The following is a 20,211-nucleotide window of genomic DNA, read 5'->3' as shown; positions in this document are numbered from 1 at the left end:
GAGGAGGGGTCTTCTGTTGAGGGTCACCTGTCGCTACAGATGGACAGAAAGACATAAGGAACCGCCCTGGACCCATGACAGCACCCTTCCTGCCGTGTCCAGAGACCTTTGATGAAAGTGTGGTATATTCACTTTTATTCCTTTTAATTTTACTGTATCGTATTACTGCTTCCTTACTGTATTTGTCTGACTACTGTATATATATATCTTGTAACCGCTTGTATATATTGTACCTAGCATCGCTCTTTTGAGTAAATAAATATATAAAATTTGTAAGCTCGTTTCACATTATCCTAAACCCGGAACTCACGGAAGTTGTGAGGAAGGATCAGGGGCACGTGGCTCCGATCGGTTTGTGACAATTGGTGGCAGCGGGTGGGATTTGGATATCTGTGAACTGAGCTCGGTGCTAGTTAGTAGATCAGACATAGTATACAGTGAAAGCGTGTGTACGATACTGTACCCTTCCCCATCTTAGTTTTCTGTCCTATCTTTTATTTGGCTACGGTCTCTGGTGGATGGCATACTGCCTCAGAAGCAAAGGTTCCCAGATGAGTGCTACCAGAGCGGACGCTGAGCAGATGGAAGGTGGCAGTGTGGTGCCAGTCGCTGACCAGACTGAGGTGTCAGAGGAGGGTGGAAGTGCCCCCGACACCCACGAAAATCCTGGACATTCTGTTATGCAATCCACAGCTCCAGCTGGAGGTGCCAGTAACCCGGCCCTGGACGCTCTTATGCAGGCCTACCTCCAGGCTCTGAGAGATGGACAGCAGGAGCAGAGCCAGGCCGTGCTCCACATGTGGCAAGCTGAGCGAGATGCCTAGGAAAGAAAGTGGCAAGCTGAGCGAGATGCCCAGGAAAGAAAGTGGCAAGCTGAGCGAGATGCCCAGGAAAGAAAGGAGGAGAGGCAGTACCAGCTACAGTTAGCCCAGCTGCGGAGTCGGCAGGACCCACCGGCTCAAACAGCACAGACTCCAGCAGCCCCAAAAGCTAAGCTGCGCTCAGAGGATCTGCTTGTCCTGGAATCGGACGGAGACCTGGACCTTTTCCTGAAAGGGTTTGAACAGGTGTGTCTCCAGTACCAGGTACCCAAGGCAGACTGGGCACGCACCCTGTCCACCAGGCTAAGAGGGAGAGCCCTGTGCGCTTTCTCGTCTCTCCCTGCAGCCCAGCACCAGGACTATGACCTCATTAAAGCTGTGCTGATCCTGAGGCACCGTCTCACGCCTGAGGTGTACAGAGTGAAATTCCGCAGCCTGAGGAAATGACCGACCGAGAGCCACCTAGAGACTCTGCTCCAGATGAGTGTCCAGCTTCACAGAAGGGCAGAGGGAGAGATAGACAATCCCGACGAAGCAACCTTGGATCTGTTCCTCAAGGAGCAATTCTTAAACATTTGCTCAGAGGAAATGCAACAATATGTCCTGGACCGGAAACCCCAAGATGCCAGAACTGCTGCGGAGCTAGCGGATGAGTACGTCGCCAACCGGACGTGGCGGAGACCCGTCAGCACCGGCTGGAGGGGGGGTAATACCAATCCTGTTGCGGGTAACCCTGCAGTTTCCCCTGAGACTACCCCCACCCAAAAACCTATGGGCCTCATTGTTCCCCCTTCCAAGCCCCAGGGAGGACCCCCTCGATGTTACACCTGCAATCAACCGGGACATTACAGGGCGAACTGCTCTAGCCGGAAGAGGAACCCCCCTACTTCCCAAACCATAGCAGCGGGTCCAACAGTTTATGTGGTGGGGAGGGGTGGGGCCAGGCCCAATGACAATCTCCAGCAAGTGACTGTGGGGAATAAAGTGGTTATGGGACTAAGGGACACGGGGGCCGATGTGACCCTAGTACAGCCTGAACTGGTAACCCCGGAGAGTATCATCCCTGGAAAGACGCTGACCGTCAGCGGGGTTGGTACGGAGAAGATAACTCTACCCATGGCTTGTGTGCATCTGGATTGGGGTGTGGACAAGTGGCTGGTAGAGGTCGGGGTTACATCTCGTCTCCCTGCTAATGTCTTGTTGGGGACAGACTTGGGGCCTCTCACCTCTCTGTATGGGAAGAGAGCAACCCCACTGCCCTGTGGTAATGTATCTGTAAGTGATATTATACTTTGTGGTACCATACATGCTGATCTTTGTAGTGACGTGCCAGCTGACAGGAGTGCAGCTGGGGGGGGGGATTTAGCCCCTCTTCCTGCTCTCTCAGCTGACATGTCCAGCTCTGAACTTTTCAGTGAGAATGCTAATGTAATTCATTGTCGTGCTAATGCACTCTCTGGCTTGGCTGAGGAGCTGGTGGAGGCCTTGCCTGCCCCTCCCAACTGTCAGCTTGCACATGATCCCTCCAGCAGCTCAAAACCTAGTGAACCTGTCAAGTGTGTATCACATGTTGGGGCAACCCACAGTGACCCCACAACCCATCCAGGTGAGGGAAGGGGACCGGGACTCCCTGAGGAGACCCCAGGCATTGCTGTGGTCACCCGCAGCAGGAGGGCTCAGGAGGCAGAGGCCGCTTTGCACCCTGACTCCTCCACCCCATCACCTGGGTCTGGGACTGGGCCCACTGGTGTTAACCCCCCAGCGCCGTTCCCTGAGGGTTCCGGCGAGAGTGCGGCCTTCAGGTCCCTGTTAGCGGGCTCCAGTCAGGAGTTCCAGGTGGCTGTCCAAGTCGACAGCAGCCTGGAAGCCTTGAAGGAACGCGCAAGTAAGCCCCCCTTGGAGACAGACAAGGACCGCTTGTTCTGGGACCAAGGGAGGCTGTATAGGGAAACACTGCCACAGATGGACAAGAAGGTTGGCGCGGTGAGAGGCACCTAGTGGTACCTCAGCCGTACCGGGCTGAGTTGTTACGGCTCGCGCATGAGATTCCGTTGGCTGGTTACCTAGGGGTCGCTAAGACCAAGGCTCGGCTAGCCCACTTGTTTTATTGGCCTAAGATGGGGACAGCAGTAGCTGCCTACTGCTGTTCATGTGTCACCTGTCAGAGGATGGGGACGGTGGGGCCAGGCCTTAAAGCCCCATTGATACCTCTGCCCATAATAGGTGAGCCTTTCCAGCGGATTGCTGTGGACCTCATTGGGCCGCTGACCATTCCCAGCAGCTCCGGGAAATGCTACATACTAACGGTAGTAGACTATGCTACTAGGTACCCAGAAGCTGTCGCGCTGTCCTCCATCCGGGCAGACGTAGTGGCCAAAGCCCTGCTGGAAATGTTCACCCGTGTTGGTTTCCCCCAGGAGATGCTCACGGACCGACGGACCCAGTTCATGTCTGACTTGATGCAGAGCCTGTGTAAGCAAACAGGGGTGCAACATCTGGTGTCCAGCCCGTATCACCCACAGACTAATGGCCTGTGTGAACGGTTCAATGGCACGTTGAAACAGATGATCCGAATGTTGGTCGAGTCCCAGGGACACGACTGGTAGCGACACCTCCCACATCTGTTGTTTGCTTACCGGGAAGTGCCTCAAGCCTCGACGGGGTTCTCCCCCTTCGAGCTCCTGTATGGAAGATGGGTACGGAGACCCCTCGCTCTCGTGAGGGAATCCTGGGAGGAAGAAGCAGCCACCCCGGGTGTTTCAGTCGTGGAATTTGTCTTGCGATTCCGTGACAGAATGCAGGCTCTGACGCAGCTGGTGCATGACAACATGATCCAGGCCCAGGCAGAGCAGAAGCGCTGGTATGACCAGAATGCTCGAGAGAGGACATACCAGGAAGGGCAGAAAGTATGGGTCCTAGTCCCTGTGCCCCAGGACAAGCTTCAGGCAAGATGGGAGGGCCCTTATGACGTGCCTCAGCAGCTCAGCAAGGTCAATTACCTGGTCACAATTGACCCGGTCCGGAACAGGCAGAAGGTCTTCCATGTCAACATGATGAAAGCGCATCATGACAGGGAAGCCTGTGCCTTTCCGGTGTGCAGTCTGCCGGAGGAAGTGGAGGAGGAGGACCTCATGGATCTGCTCACACATGCCCGTGCGGGAGGGTCCATGGAAGATGCCCCCATGAACATCCTTCTGTCTGAGGACCAATGGTCCCAGCTGAGGGAGGTCATGCGCCCTTTCCCTGGCCTCCTATCGGGAAAGCCTGGACGGACAAAGCTGGCAGTCCACCGAGTGGACACGGGGAATCACGCCCCTATCCGGCGAACAGCATATCGCGTCTCCTTGGAGGTACAGGAGCAAATGTGGAAGGAGATTGCCGAGATGCTGGAGCTGGGGGTGATCCGCCCGTCCGCCAGCGCATGGCCTCACCTGTAGTCCTCGTACCCAAAAAGGACCGGACGACCCGGTTTTGTGTGGATTACAGGGGGCTCAATGCCATTACCGCCGATGACGCGTTCCCCATGCCACGCATCGACGACCTGCTTGACCGGTTGGGCAAGGCTCAGTACTTGACCATCATGGACATGAGCCGAGGATACTGGCAGATTCCCCTGTCCCCAGAGGCACAGGAGAAATCAGCCTTTATCACTCCTTTTGGACTGTATGAGCCCACAGTCATGCCATTTGGCATGAAGAATGCCCCCGCCACTTTCCAGCAGATGGTCAACACCTTGCTGTCAGGGTGCGAAGGGTTTGCAGCTGTGTACATGGATGACATTGCCGTCTTCAGCCCCACTTGGGAGGAACACCTTCGGCACCTGTCAAAGTTGCTGGGGCGGATCTACCGGGCAGGCTTGACCATCAAGCTGGGAAAGTGTCAGATGGGCATGATCGAGGTCCAATACCTGGGACACCGGGTAGGTGGGCGGAAACTGAGACCAGAACCCGGGAAGGTGGATGCAATCACGACCTGGCCCACCCCAAGGACCAAGAAACAGGTGATGTCTTTCTTGGGTACAGCCGGGTACTATAGGAAGTTCGTACAGGACTATAGTGCCCTGGCCAAGCCCCTGACAGACCTCACCAAGAAGAAGCTGCCGCAAACAGTCAACTGGACGGTGGACTGCGAGCGCTTCTTCCAGGCCTTGAAAGCTGCCCTGGCGGCAGCCACTGTACTCCAGGCGTACGACTCCCGACCACTTGTAGTACAGACTGACGCCAGCACCTACGGACTCGGTGCGGAGCTCAGCCAACCTGACTCAGCAGGTCAAGAGCACCCTGTTTAATACCTCAGTAGGAAACTTCTGCCGAGGGAAGTGGCCTACTCTACGGAGGAGAAGGAATGCCTGGCAATCGTGTAGGCTCTGCAGCATCTGCAGCCATGTGTGTACGGGCGCCATTTCACCGTGGTGACGGACCACAACCCCCTCACTTGGCTATCTTGAGTAGCCGGTGAGAACAGAGGGTTGTTGCGTTGGAGCCTAGCTCTCCAACACTACAACTTTGATGTTCGGTATAAGTCCGGCCGGGCCCACAGTAATGCAGATGGGTTATCCCGGCAAGGGGAGGCAGCTGAAGTGCTTGCGGATGATGACCGACGAGGTCTTCCTCCGAACGCACTCTAAAAGGGGGAGGTGTGGTGAGGCCAGGGACTGGAACTTCATATTCCCAGTTATGAAGGTCTCAGCAGGAATGCTAGTCTGTCTGACTTCAAAGGACCCCAGGAGAGAATTGAATACAGGTCAGCTAGGATATATACCCTTGTATTGCAAACGCCTATTCCTGACAAGAGTATGGGGGAGCTAATTGAATCATGGCAATGAGGAATAGCTAATTGAATTACCTCTGAACTCAGGGGAAGCTCCTGTGTTAGATCAATTACCATGCGCACCTTACAATGAGAATATCGCTGGGAAATGGATTATCAAATGTCTGATAGAAGGGAAGAGGAGATTACATGTAAATCGCCTATTTTCTGCCCTGCCCAAGTTACATATAAATGTGTCCCTCTGTGAGAGAGGAGGGGTCTTCTGTTGAGGGTCACCTGTCGCTACAGATGGACAGAAAGACATAAGGAACCGCCCTGGACCCATGACAGCACCCTTCCAGAGACCTTTGATGAAAGTGTGGTATATTCACTTTTATTCCTTTTAATTTTACTGTATCGTATTACTGCTTCCTTACTGTATTTGTCTGACTACTGTATATATATACAGTACAGACCAAAAGTCACACACCTTCTCATTTAAAGATTTTTCTGTATTTTCATGACTTTGAAAATTGTACATTCACACTGAAGGCATCAAAACTATGAATTAACACATGTGGAATTATAAACTTAACAAAAAAGTGTGAAACAACTGAAAATATGTCTTATATTCTAGGTTCTTCAAAGTAGCCACCTTTTGCTTTGATGACTGCTTTGCACACTCTTGGCATTCTCTTGATGAGCTTCAAGAGGTAGTCACCGGAAATGGTCTTCCGACATTCTTGAAGGAGTTCCCAGAGATGCTTACCACTTGTTGGCCCTTTTGCCTTCACTCTGCGGTCCAGCTCACCCCAAACCATCTCGATTGGATTCAGGTCTGGTGACTGTGGAGGGCAGGTCATCTGGTGTAGCACCCCATCAATCTCCTTCTTGGTCAAATAGCCCTTACACAGCCTGGAGGTGTGTTTGGGGTAATTGTCCTGTTGAAAAATAAATAATGGTCCAACTAAACGCAAACCGGATGGAATAGCATGCCGCTGCAAGATGCTGTGGTAGCCATGCTGGTTCAGTATGCCTTCAATTTTGAATAAATCCCCAAAAGTGTCACCAACAAAGCACCCCCACACCATCACACCTCCTCCTCCTTGCTTCACGGTGGGAAACAGACATGTACAGTCCATCCGTCCACCTTTTCTGCGTCGCACAAAGACACGGTGGTTGGAACCAAAGATCTCAAATTTGGACTCATCAGACCAAAGCACAGATTTCCACTGGTTTAGTGTCCATTCCTTGTGTTCTTTAGCCCAAACAAGTCTCTTCTGCTTGTTGCCTGTCCTTAGCAGTGGTTTCCTAGCAGCCATTTTACCATGAAGGCCTGCTGCACAAAGTCTCCTCTTAACAGTTGTTGTAGAAATGTGTCTGCTGCTAGAACTCTGTGTGGCATTGACCTGGTCTCTAATCTGAGCTGCTGTTAACCTGCGATTTCTGAGGCTGGTGACTCGGATAAACTTATCCTCAGAAGCAGAGGTGACTCTTGGTCTTCTTTTCCTGAGGCGGTCCTCATCTGAGCCAGTTTCTTTGTAGCGCTTGATGGTTTTTGCAACTGCACTTGGGGACACTTTCAAAGTGTGCCCAATTTTTCGGACTGACTGACCTTCATTTCTTAAAGTAATGATGGCCACTCGTTTTTCTTTACTTAGCTGCTTTTTTCTTGCCATAATACAAATTCTAACAGTCTATTCAGTAGGGCTATCAGCTGTGTATCCACCTGACTTCTGAACAACACAACTGATGGTCCCAACCCCATTTATAAGGCAAGAAATGCCACTTATTAAACCTGACAGGGCACACCTGTGAAGTGAAAACCATTTCCGGTGACTACCTCTTGAAGCTCATCAAGAGAATGCCAAGAGTGTGCAAAGCAGTCATCAAAGCAAAAGGTGGCTACTTTGAAGAACCTAGAATATAAGACATATTTTCAGTTGTTTCACACTTTTTTGTTAAGTATATAATTCCACATGTGTTAATTCATAGTTTTGATGCCTTCAGTGTGAATGTATAATATTCAAAGTCATGAAAATACAGAAAAATCTTTAAATGAGAAGGTGTGTCCAAACTTTTGGTCTGTACTGTATATCTTGTAACCGCTTGTATATATTGTACCTAGCATCGCTCTTTTGAGTAAATAAATATGTAAAATTTATAAGCTCGCTTCACATTATCCTAAACCCGGAACTCACGGAAGTTGTGAGGAAGGATCAGGGGCACGTGGCTCCGATCGGTTTGTGACAGTCTACACTTCTGTTTTTTTTCAGTCAAGATGGGGTGCAGAGTGTACTTTAATGAGAAAAAAAATGAACTTTTTAGAATTTACCAAACGGCTGCAATGAAACAAAGAGTGAAAAATTTAAAGGGGTCTGAATACTGTGGTATTGTGGTTTATTTATTTATTGCTGGGTAATTGTGTATTGTGTTTCTGTCTTTTTCTGTTTAGTGGCCATGTGTGAACATGCTCTTACATGTTACATGCACACCAGTCTACATTCCATTTCAGACCTTCAGTTTTTTTTTCTCTCTAGAACCTAGCAGTTACCTTCACCTTCTGCTACTAATTGACACACCCTTGCTTGATGTTTAAAACCCTCCGTGTCTCTAGAGAGTTGCCGGTGATAGCTCTATTTTCCTCCATCCAGGCCTGGAGTTCTAGTAGTCGGCTAGTTTCTTCTTGGAGTTCCCTTGGAGGATAGTTGGCATGATCTCTCTGGCGTCTTCTCAAGCTAAGTGTTTCCCTTGTCTCTTTACCTGTTTGTCTTTAGTTGCAGTGGGGGTTGAATAGTGCTCACCCCGTCCACTCCCTACCTTGGGCCTATCAGGGATTAGGTATCCTGCTCGGTGATAGGTGTGGAACCTATGTAGGGATGTTAGGGGAGTCAGGGTGTTGTCACATCTCCCTAGGGGTCTCCACTCTCCCTTTCCCTAGTGTTTGGGCTCCCCCCCTTTTTCCCATAGTTGTGCAGTTGGCCTTTCCCTCACCTCGCGTGACATATGCCTTCTGTACTTTAAATAACTATTCCCATTTATTTTTCTGATTTTCCTTGCAGTTTCCTTGGAGTTTTTAGATTCTCTGGAATATATCCCCCTTTTAACTAACAATACAAACATAATACAACATATAACAAAACCTATACCTCCAAACCACTGGAGGGTAGGGCTATTAATTAGCCTGAGTTTAGCACCCATAGATTGTTTTATCTTTTTCTCGTTTTTGGTATATAAAATAAAGCCTTTAAACTCGTCTCCAGAGCTTATTCATGCTCATAAATGTGGAGTACAACCGTCAGGCTCCTCTCGTCAGTTCCTGGATCACTTTGCCACCTGGCTTCCTCACTTTCTATCCTGTGACATTCCCGCTCTCACGATGGGAGACTTTAATATACCTATCGATGATTCCCTCTCCCAATCTGCCTCTCATCTACTTTCTCTAACCTCCTCATTCGGCCTCTCAGTTTACTAACTCTCCTATGCAAGAAGACTCTTGACTTGGTCTTCTCCTGCCTCTGCTCAGTGCATGATTTTACCAAGTCCCTTCTCCTGCTCTCGGACCACAACCTTCTCTCCTTGTCAAGAACTGTCTCCTCACCCGGGACACCCCCACTGACCGCACTTATAGGAATACACGTACCAAGGTGCGCTGAGCGTCAGTAGAGAAGATCGCTTTTAGCAGAGGATTTAATCCACTATAAGTTGATGCTCAAAACCTATAACTCTGCCCTTCATATGGCCAAACAATCCTACTTCACCACCCTCATCACTTCACTAGCTAACAATCCAAAATTACTTTTTGAAACCTTATACTCTCTTCAGAGCCCTAAAGCACAGACCCCCCATCACCAACCTCAGCGGGGAGGATCTGGCCACTTATTTCCTAGAAAAAAATCAACCACATCCATCAGGACATCTCAGTCCAATCTCCTCAGCGCCTGGATCCCCTTCCCTGACGCACTTCAAGCTCACTAGCCATCTTTGAGCCTGTTACAGAAGAAGAAGTTACCCAGCTTCTCATTTCTTCTCGACCTACAACCTGCAACAGTGACCCCATTCCTTCACATCTCCTGCAGTCTCTTTCACCGGTGGTCACCACTCACCTAAATAAAATATTTAACCTCTCTCTTTCTTCAGGTATCTTTCCTCCCCTCATTTAAACATGCCATCATAACCCCTTTACTTAAAAAGCCATCCCTGGTCCAGAACTGCACTGCTAACTACAGACCTGTCTCTAACCTTCCTTACATCTCTAAACTCCTGGAACGCTTGGTCCACTGCCGTCTAATCCGCTATCTCTCAGATAACTCTCTTATTGACCCTTTACAATCTGGTTTCCGCTCTTCACAGGCTACCGAACTGCCCAACCTAAAGGCTTTAACGATTTACTATCAGCTAAATCCAAAGGTCACTGCTCCCTGCTGATTCTCCTGGATCTCTCTGCCGCATTTGACACTGTGGATCACCAGCTCCTCCTCACTATGCTCTGCTCTATTGGCCTCAAGGACACCGTTCTCTCCTGGTTCACCTCCTACCTCACTGACCGCTCCTTCACTGTATCTTTTGCCGACTCCTACTCATCGTCCCCTTACTATCGGGGTCCTGCAGGGCTCATTCTTTTTAACCATTTATACTGTTGCACTTAATACAAATGTATTGGTGGATTGGTACCCAATTTACTCCCTTGTTGTACTTGACAAAGCATAGAATTTATTTAATTATTCAGTTTTCTGCATTTTGTTATTTACACATAATTATCTATAGCAGTTGACCAATATTTGTTCACATCACAACAATATGACAGTAATTGTTTACATTTTGCATAGTTGTAATGAATGGTCTGATGGTTAGACAAGCCCCCAAAAGAAGCGAGGTGAAACGGCGTCAGGGTGGTTGGAGACATGGAGCCCGGTATAATACCCTGGCGGCATTCACATGTAAGTACGTCTGCTTATTCTGGTACTGTCCATCTTTTGCAGCCTAGGGCATCACCACTATGTTTGATCCATATATGTACCTTATATAGTCATAAATAGCATTTAGGCTATACTTTTTACTAGTACTTCTACTGGACTTTGCGTTATTGCAGCATATATAGTCCTATGAACTTAAATGCATTTCGATTGTTGCATATTATTGCACTTAAATAGGCACCGGGCCTTTATATAGCATGCTTTTAGTATTTGGCATATATTTGTCTGAGTAATCCTATAGATATGTCCATCAGGCTAATTTGGACTTTCTGATTTATGACCTGTGTTCTGAAGGCTCTTTGCCCTGTATTTCTTTTATCTATTTTATGTATATATTTTATTCAAATAAACTTTTTTTTTTAAATAATTTAGCTTGTATCTCTTTGTATCCTGTGACATGTTTGATTTTCTGCAACGGATAATGGTTGTTGATCGATATCGATTGCAGTATTTAGAGGGTTAAACTGCCGGGAGTGGAGCGGTTACTGCTCATGGCAGCGAGTCCCAGGTGTCAGATGTCATATCAGCACCCGGCGGCAATGGCACGTGCACAACCACTGTGCGCGAAAATCGCCGGCATGTATCCATACGCCAAAGGTTGGTAAGTACTGACCAACCTGGATACATCCAAGGTCGTGAAGGGGTTTATGAGAGCCTCAATCTTTACATTAACTGGAAATGTGGGCCTCTTTGTTTTCTGCTCTAATCCACCAAAAATCATATATTGTATTGATTTGGGGGTCTTAGCATCTTAGCCCACGGTAGCTCTCAAAGCCTTAATCAACCTGTGCCTTTTATAGGAGAGCACGGCCTACGCCTTGTATCGCCATCAGAGGATGAAGAGGAAGAAGAATCCGATCCACATTCACCTTCCAACTTTATAGATTCATCTGAATCAGTTGATAATTTTTGGACATTTTCCTTCCCTTTCGATCATCTTCCTTATGAATAAGGGTCTTCAGGGAATCCTTAACTTCTGCCCTGATGACAGATCTCAAATCCATGGTGAAGATGTGGGAGTCTTCACATGTGGTTTTCTCTATACAATCTGTACAGAGTCTTTTCTGCCACAAGTCAGGTAACTTATCCCTACAAAGCGCACACTCCTTATTCTTAAGCTTTGTGCTACATTTCTTTCCTATTAATTAAAGACAAGAAAAAGGGACCTAATTACCATGGTGAACTTTCACGAAGATGACTCACCATCCTGATGTTTAACAAGGGTACCAGATTCGGAGGCTTGATCAAATCACACGATTATTCTCCTCTGGAGATGGTGGATTCGTGACCCACTCTTATTCTCTGGCTCATCATACTGTCACTTCTGCCACTCGTGAGACTGCCGCTGCCGTGTTCATTCTGATGGCGCTGCCGTTGCAGATCCTTCATATCACCAGGGGAAGGAGAGCCAGCGCAAACCCACTCTTTTGGCAGTCAGACTTCATTTTACATGAGGGACCAGCCACAGCAACACTTCCCCCCCCCCATGCATAACTCCTCTGGACCCCATGGAAGAGCAATCCAACACTTCCGAGTCATAAGTCTCCAACACGCTCGTCATCAGGGCACGTCAATCCAAACACATGTGTAGACGTGGGACGACACGGCGGCTCTGGTGCTCACATCCACACGAGCCCCTCCTGGACGAGAGACGGTACTTCCAGGACCCAACACTGGCGCTTCAAACAAGGAGTGGTTCTTCAGACAACTGGGCAAGGCCTGGGTATGTTTCTTCCTTGACTTTGCGCTCCTGATTCTTCAGCTTCATGTTCCCTCAAGGACAGGAAACCAACTGATGGGGGGGAGAGGTGCTGCCATTTCATTCAATAGGTTTTTTGTCCTTGAGGGGTGGATCCCCTCATGTCGCGTTGGTCATGGGGGACAGGAACATTTTAGAAATTGTTATTGTGTTCAGAGAGATATTAAGTAAGATTTTAATTATTAATGGGGGTGTACTCATTTATGCTGACCACTGTTTATTAAAATTTATAAAAACACAGTGAACATAATTACAGATCCTTTCCTGTATGACTTCTCTCATGTCTAACAAAATTTGATTTCTTTACAAATGATTTCCCACATAGTGAACATGAATACGGCTTCTCTCCTGTGTGAATTCTCTGATGTTTATTAAGTTGTGATTTCTGTGTAAAGCATTTTCCACATTCTAAACATGAAAACGGTTTCTCCCCGGTGTGAATTCTTTGATGTGCAACAAGATTTTGTTTATTTCCAAAACATTTCCCACATTCTGAACATGAATACGGCTTCTCTCCTGTGTGAATTCTCTGGTGTGTAATAAGACTCCCTTTATCTGTAAAGCATTTCTCACATTCTGAACATGAATACGGCTTCTCTCCTGTGTGACTTCTCTCATGTGTCTCAAGACTTGATTTAGCTGTAAAGCTTTTCTCACAGAACGAACATGAATACGGCTTTTCTCCTGTGTGAATTCTCTGATGTGTATTAAGTTGTGATTTCACTGTAAAGCATTTTCCACATTCTGAACATGAATACGGCTTCTCTCCTGTGTGAGTTCTCTTATGTTTTTGAAAATGCGATTTATGTGAAAAGCATTTTCCACATTGTAAACATGAAAACTGTTTCTCCCCGGTGTGACTTCTTTGATGTGCAACAAGATTACATTTATATTTAAAACATTTCCCACATTCTGAACATGAATAAGGCTTCTCTACTGTATGAATTCTCTGATGTCTAATAAGACTCCATTTATCTGTAAAGCATTTCCCACATTCTGAACATGAATATGGAGTCTCTCCTGTGTGAATTTTCTGATGTTTAATAAGATTCCCTTTATATGTAAAGCATTTCCCACATTCTGAACAGCAGTATGGGTTCTCTCCTTTGTGTTTTTTTTGTGTTAAAAAATCTGAGCTTTTAGTAAATTGCTTGTCACACTGAAATCTTGTATCCACTTTGTCACCTGGAATTGTGGTAACAATGTGAGATTGCTCAGGAGATGATTCCTCATGATCAGGAGGATTATAAGAAGGTGAAGTGCTGTGAAGTCCAGGAGGTGCAGGAAGGGTGATGAGGTTTTCTCCATTAGAGTGCTTCCTGATATCTTCTTTTTTACAATTTAGTGATGAACCATTATTCTCACAAGAATTTCCTATAAGGATGAAAGATAGATTGGATGAGATTTTTTCAACAACACAAAAGAGATTTCTGAATGTACACTGCTCAAAAAAATAAAGGGAACACTGAAATACCCCATCCTAGATCTGAATGAATGAAATCTTCTCATTGAATACTTTGTTCTGTACAAAGTTGAATGCGCTGACAACAAAATCACACAAAAATCATCAATGGAAATCACATTTATTAACCAATGGAGGCCTGGATTTGGAGTCACCCCCAAAATTAAAGTGGAAAACACACTACAGGCTGATCCAACTTTGATGTAATGTCCTTAAAACAAGTCACAATGAGGCTCAGTATTGTGTGTGGCCTCCACGTGCCTGTGTGACCTCCCTACAACGCGTGGGCATGCTCCTGATGAGGCTGAGTATTGTGTGTGGCCTCCACGTGCCTGTATGACCTCCCTACAACGCCTGGGCATGCTCCTGCTGAGGCTGAGTATTGTGTGTGGCCTCCACGTGCCTGTATGACCTCCCTACAACGCCTGGGCATGCTCCTGATGAGGCTCAGTATTGTGTGTGGCCTCCACGTGCCTGTATGACCTACCTACAACGCCTGGGCATGCTCCTGATGAGGCTGAGTATTGTGTGTGGCCTCCACGTGCCTGTATGACCTCCCTACAATGCCTGGGCATGCTCCTGATTAGGCTGAGTATTGTGTGTGGCCTCCACGTGCCTGTATGACCTCCCTACAAGGCCTGGGCATGCTCCTGATGAGGTTGCGGATGGTCTCCTGTGGGATCTCCTCCCAGACCTGGACTAAAGCATCCGCCAACTCCTGGACAGTCTGTGGAGCAACGTGACCTTGGTGGATGGTGCGAGACATGATGTCCCAGATGTGCTCAATCGGATTCAGGTCTGGGGAACAGGCGGCCAGTCCATAGCTTCAATGCCTTCATCTTGCAGGAACTGCTGACACACTCCAGCCACATGAGGTCTGGCATTGTCCTGCAATAGGAGGAACCCAGGGCCAACCGCACCAGCATATGGTCTCACAAGGGGTCTGAGGATTTCATCTCGGTACCTAATGGCAGTCAGGCTACCTCTAGCGAGCACATGGAAGGCTGTGCGGCCCTCCAAAGAAATGCCACCCCACACCATTACTGACCCACTGCCACACCGGTCATGCTGAAGGATGTTGCAGGCAGCAGATTGCTCTCCATGGCGTCTCCAGTCTCTGTCACGTCTGTCACATGTGCTCAGTGTGAACCTGCTTTCATCTGTGAAGAGCACAGGGCGCCAGTGGCGACTTTGCCAATCCTAGTATTCAGTGGCAAATGCCAAGCGTCCTGCACGGTGTTGGGCTGTGAGCACAACCCCCATCTGTGGACGTCGGGCCCTCATACCAACCTCACAAAGTCAGTTTCTAACCGTTTGTGCAGACACATGCACATTTGTGGCCTGCTGGAGGTCATTTTGCAGGGCTCTGGCAGTGCTCCTCCAGTTCCTCATTGCACAAAGGTGGAGGTAGCGGTCCTGCTGCTGGGTTGTTGCCCTCCTATGGCCCCCTCCACGTCTCCTGGTGTACTGGCCTGTCTCCTGGTAGCGCTTCCAGCCTCTGGACAATACGCTGAAGACACAGCAAACCTTCTTGCCTCAGCTTGCATTGATGTGCCATCCTGGACGAGCTGCACTACCTGAGCAACTTCTGTGGGTTGTAAAGTCCGTCTCATGCTGCCACGAGTGTAAAAGCACAACCAACATTCAAAAGTGACCAAAACATCAGCCAGAAAGTATTGGTACTGAGATGTGGTCTGTGGTCCCCACCTGCAGAACCACTCCTTTATTGAGGGTGTCTTGATAATTGCCAATAATTTCCATCTATTGTCTATTCCATTTGCACAACAGCATGTGAAATTGATTGTCAATCAGTGTTGCTTCCTAAGTGGACAGTTTGATTTCACAGAAGTTTGATTCACTTGGAGTTATATTCTGTTGTTTAAGTGTTCCCTTTATTTTTTTGAGCAGTGTATTTTCTGGAGCTCACAATGAAGACCCTCGTCAGTGAAAGTACCGGTAATAAGGAGGACAACTACATGCCATAACATTAACACAATGACGGGTAAAGTGAATAACACTTATAATCTGGTGACATTGGCACAAGTCAGGGGTGGCAGAGATTAGACAGCAAATAGACAGTTCTTAAAGGGAACCTGTCATCAGGATTTACCCCCTTAATGTACCACCAGTGCCATTTCACTCTCTTAAGCTTCCCATCATGCCCTCAGTATAGAAAAGTGTCCACACAATTAACAATGGAGTTTTAATCCTTCATTACTGCATGCAAATGAGATTGACTAGTCACACAGGCGGCCACCGTCATAATGTCCTCAGTATGACTAAGGGTACGATGGGAAATCTAAGAAGGAGACTAGAATAGCACTGAAGGTACATTAAGGGGTTAAATCCTAATTACAGACCCCAGGGGGCGGACACTGACAGTTAAGGGACCCTCTGCAGAACTTATATCTCGGCCCACCCTCCTCACCAAGCTGTGCGTTTTACTATCAGAACAGACACCACTTAAAAAAATAATTAACTATATATTAAAGCATATACTGACCAGAGAGGCACCGGGGAGTCCTTCTCCCAATGTCTGAGAAGGAAAATCTACAGAGGTAGAAAGTGGAACGATCACAGTATCTGAGCAACCTGTAGTGCAAATGGCCTCCCTACCCCCCCTCCCTTATCCCTTCTGGAGGTGGCATTTGGATTTGGGAGCACAGATTTCACTGGATTTCTTTTAGTGGGAGCCAAGTCACTTTTCCAGAGCCTTTGTGCTGCCAGTAATGTGGACACTCCATATATTTCTGTTAGCAGAGGATGAACCTGAGTGGGAACTTGTTTTTTTGTGGGTAGAGTAGAAGCTTTAATTTGTGGCATTGTGGATCACAATTGAGGGGAGCACTTATATTGGGGTTTCCATCTAAATCTACAAAATACATGATTCAGATGAAACCCCCCGAGGGATCCATTCACTATAATGAGGCAGCAGAGTTACTCTGGACTTCGTCTGGCCTCTATTCAGCGGTGTCCTTTTCGGAAATGCACAAAACTGTCTGACAGCACTTTTATGCACGCCCGAAATGAAGGACACCACTGGATCACAGGTCAGACGGCATCCACGGTGCCTCCATCTGCCTCATTATAGGGAATCTTCCGCCGGGGGTTCCGTCTGAATCACGTATTTCACAGATTTAAACGGAAACCCCGGTGTAAGTGCTCAGCACAGAGCGCAGGATAAATGTGAGCTGAGACTTACTGTAATCTTTGGGAGGCACAAAGAACCAATCAACAGCAGGTGAAGAATTGGTTTTATTTCTTACGCACTTACTCGTGCGGTATAAGTGATCAGACGACTTTATTCTTCAGGTCGGTGCGATTACAGTGACACCAGATTTATATCGGGCTTTTATGATTGACAGATGTCACACACAAAGACTTTTTTTTTTTTTTTTGCAAAATATAGTTTTTGCATCGCCATATTTTGAATATTATTCCAATTTTTGGGAGGCAGAATGGTCAAAAACCAACAATTCAGGATTTTTTTTTTTATGTCGTTCCGCGTGTGGTAAAATTGACAAGGCAGCTTTATTCTTCTGATCAGTACGTTTACAGCAGTAACAAATTTTTATTGTTTTTTAAGGTTTTGCCGCTTTTACACAAAAACTTTTATAGAAAAAATAATTTTGCATCGTTTTATTCTGAGAGCTATAAGTTTTTTATTTTTCCACTGATGGAGCTGTATGGCGGCTTGTCTTTTGCAGGACAAAATGCTGTTTTGAGTGATACCACTTTTATTTCCATTCGACTTTTTGAGAGCATTTTATTCCACTTTTTGTTCCAGATTGACTCCGGGGAACACAGGCATGGGTCCTCTTCACGTGCTGCTCAGCTGTCACTACGGAACGGTCACTGTGTGCCTACACACAACGGCTTACACACAGTGACAGTTGTAATCCATGATGGACATAAGATGTGATGGTGTGGAAACTGACACCCACTCATGACCTGCTATGTCCGTCATTCGTCATAAAGGGGTTAAGAGATTAATATGATATGAACAAATTGTAAAACATTTCCTACATAGTGAACATGATTACAGCTTCGATCTTCTGTGACTTTTTCATATCTAACAAGACTTAATTTATCTGTAAAGCATTTCCTCCATTGTGAACAGGAGTACGGCTACTCTCCTGTGTGACGTCTTTCATGTACAAATAGAGGTTGTTTTTTTTTATGAAAAACATTTCCCCATTATCGGTCTTGCAGATCCATTTTTTTATTGTTTTTTTTTTTAGTTTTTCATCTTTATAAAGCTATTGGTCACTAAGCTGTGCAGTTCTTCTGCTATTCAACTTACGAATGTAAGAAAATACTAACAACTGGGTGTTACCTGTCATGACCCAGCTGTAGGGTGACCAGGGATCAGGGGCTCCTACACAGACCCTAACACTAGAGGGTGCCCTAGCTCGCCCTATTCCCCGGGATACCTCTGAAGGTGAGGATGCCGAGGCCTCCGCCCTCGCCCTAACTCCTGCGTTAGCCCTCCGTCTGTTCTCCTCCCCCACCCGGGGAAGAGGGGCGCTACTGTGCACTGTCGTACACCAACCCGACAAACAGGGCAACACGGACAGGGATAAACAGAAAACTCCAGGCACACGAAATATCCTCTCACATATAACGGAGGGAAACACCCGTGAAGGTAGGGGGATAAACCAAAATGGAGAAAGATAAGGAATAACCACGCACACAAACCAGACAACAGTCACAAGTTATTCCTCCAACACTCCTTGTCATAGAACTCCTCACTCTCCTTAGCCATGAAGCAAAAGCAAGGTCTGACCAGGATTAGTATCAGAGCCCGATATAAGGTAGAGAGATTCCTAAAATCCAAAAGCTGGGTGTAGACAGAATTACCTTTAACCAATGAGATGTATGTATGCTAAAGCCAGCACATATGTAGAGATAAGAGGAGCCGATTATATTGCTACAACTAATGTCCAAGAAATAGCTATATGTATAAAGTGACCGATGATGTAATAAACAAACTGCCCTGATGCTCAATGTATCAGACGTGGTTCTTCCATGCACGTATTTGAATTTTACTATTTAATTTGGAACAGGAGCAACGTCTCAGAACGTCTCACATTATGTGGCGACGACACCAGTATAACCCATATTTACCCTCTTAGTAACCGAGACCGGTGGACGATTTCTAAACATGTTATATGCCGGGGGGCAACAGGGCTGGATGTTATACACCAGGGGGCAACAGGGCCTGAAGGAGAAGCCAGAATGCAGTGATTAATGCGTGTGGCCCAATACTATTCTCCATATAGTGAATCTCTCCATATTATAAGATTCGCCATAAATGACACGCTGACAGGGGATATAATCCGTGCATGGTAAAGGGCGCCCCCTCTGGCAGTATCTTGTCTCCATGTTTTTACGTTGATTGAACCAGAACTCAAAAACCAACATGATGTCAGATAACGACACCTCTAGATGCGGCCATCGCAGCGGTTTGTAGATACGAGCTCCTAATCCCTTTTATGATGAAGCAATTCTCCACCCGGCACAGAGGACTAAACATCTGTCATGTACTGTCACCTACCTGGTGGCCTCCGCTTGCCTCCGACTGAGACCGGTGTTCTGGTCCTCCTACATCCAAGATGGCCTCCATAGTGGCAGAGGGACGACAGCCGTATTTCTGACCCACACCTCCATAGCACGGCACTTACTGACTTACCATAGGGATCTTCATGCCACCGGGCGGCCGGCCTGGATGAGGAGGGACCAGAACGCCGGCCTCAGTGTAGGAGGCAGTGGGAGGCAAACAGAGGCGACAGGTAGGACGACTCTACATGTGACATGTGTCGTCACTCGTCAGCACCAGGCAGAGGCTGCTACATCCCCGAGATCCATAGGACGGGGAGATTCATAACCTGGAGCACAAGCTCAGTCATTTATATGGCAGCACGGACTTGTGTAAGAAAAATATGGATGCAAAGGATGGAAGGAATATTATAGAAGGTGAAGAAAAACTAATATGTGCTTCCTAAATCATTAAGAAGAGGTGTGAAGGCGGCCCCGTTATTCATCAGTGCACAGCCGGACTCTACAGGAGCAGCCGCGCCATCACCGGACGCTTCTGCTGTGATGTGGACAGCGGATAAAGCTTCACTGCACCGGAGACTCCACACGATATCATACACCGGTCATCATCATCATCACACGCTGATCATCATCATCATCACACGCCGGTCATTATTACACACCTGTGGAAACATGTACCGGAATCTCCTCCTTCCCGTCACTCACACACGGCTGATCCCTCCTCGTCATCGCTTCTTCTTCTGTCTCGTCCTTCACTTTATTCTTAGTTGGATCTTCCCCCTGATATATCAGATGTAACAATCAGCACAATACAAGAAACCACCAAAATGTGAGACATCTATGACCTCGATCAGAAATGTCCCCCCATATACAGATCCAGTACAG

The 20,211-nt window shown here is 47.3% G+C and overlaps 1 protein-coding gene across 2 annotated transcripts in view; it reads right to left on the bottom strand.

The window, feature by feature from the left end:
• Positions 1 to 10,740: 10,740 nt before the first annotated feature.
• The window catches only part of LOC141272579 (uncharacterized), a 38,661-nt gene continuing 29,190 nt past the window's right edge, over positions 10,741 to 20,211 (bottom strand). The window contains exons 4-5 of one of the 2 annotated variants that reach the window (XM_073683459.1): positions 19,989 to 20,106; positions 10,741 to 13,679 (exon numbers count right to left, since the gene is read on the bottom strand). In XM_073683459.1, coding sequence (XP_073539560.1) covers positions 12,556 to 13,679; positions 19,989 to 20,106 — 1,242 coding nt within the window. In that variant the 3' untranslated portion in view covers positions 10,741 to 12,555. The remainder of the gene's footprint in view (positions 13,680 to 19,988; positions 20,107 to 20,211) is intronic. The other variant, XM_073683468.1, reaches the window with a different exon arrangement.

This window comes from Phyllobates terribilis, unplaced genomic scaffold (genome assembly GCF_046119375.1).
Source record: "Phyllobates terribilis strain yellow unplaced genomic scaffold, ASM4611937v1 Scaffold_1__5_contigs__length_1240528914, whole genome shotgun sequence".
Lineage (NCBI taxonomy): Eukaryota > Metazoa > Chordata > Amphibia > Anura > Dendrobatidae > Phyllobates > Phyllobates terribilis.
The sequence above is the reverse complement of the archived record's forward strand: the minus strand, read 5'-3'. Positions and strand labels throughout refer to the sequence as shown.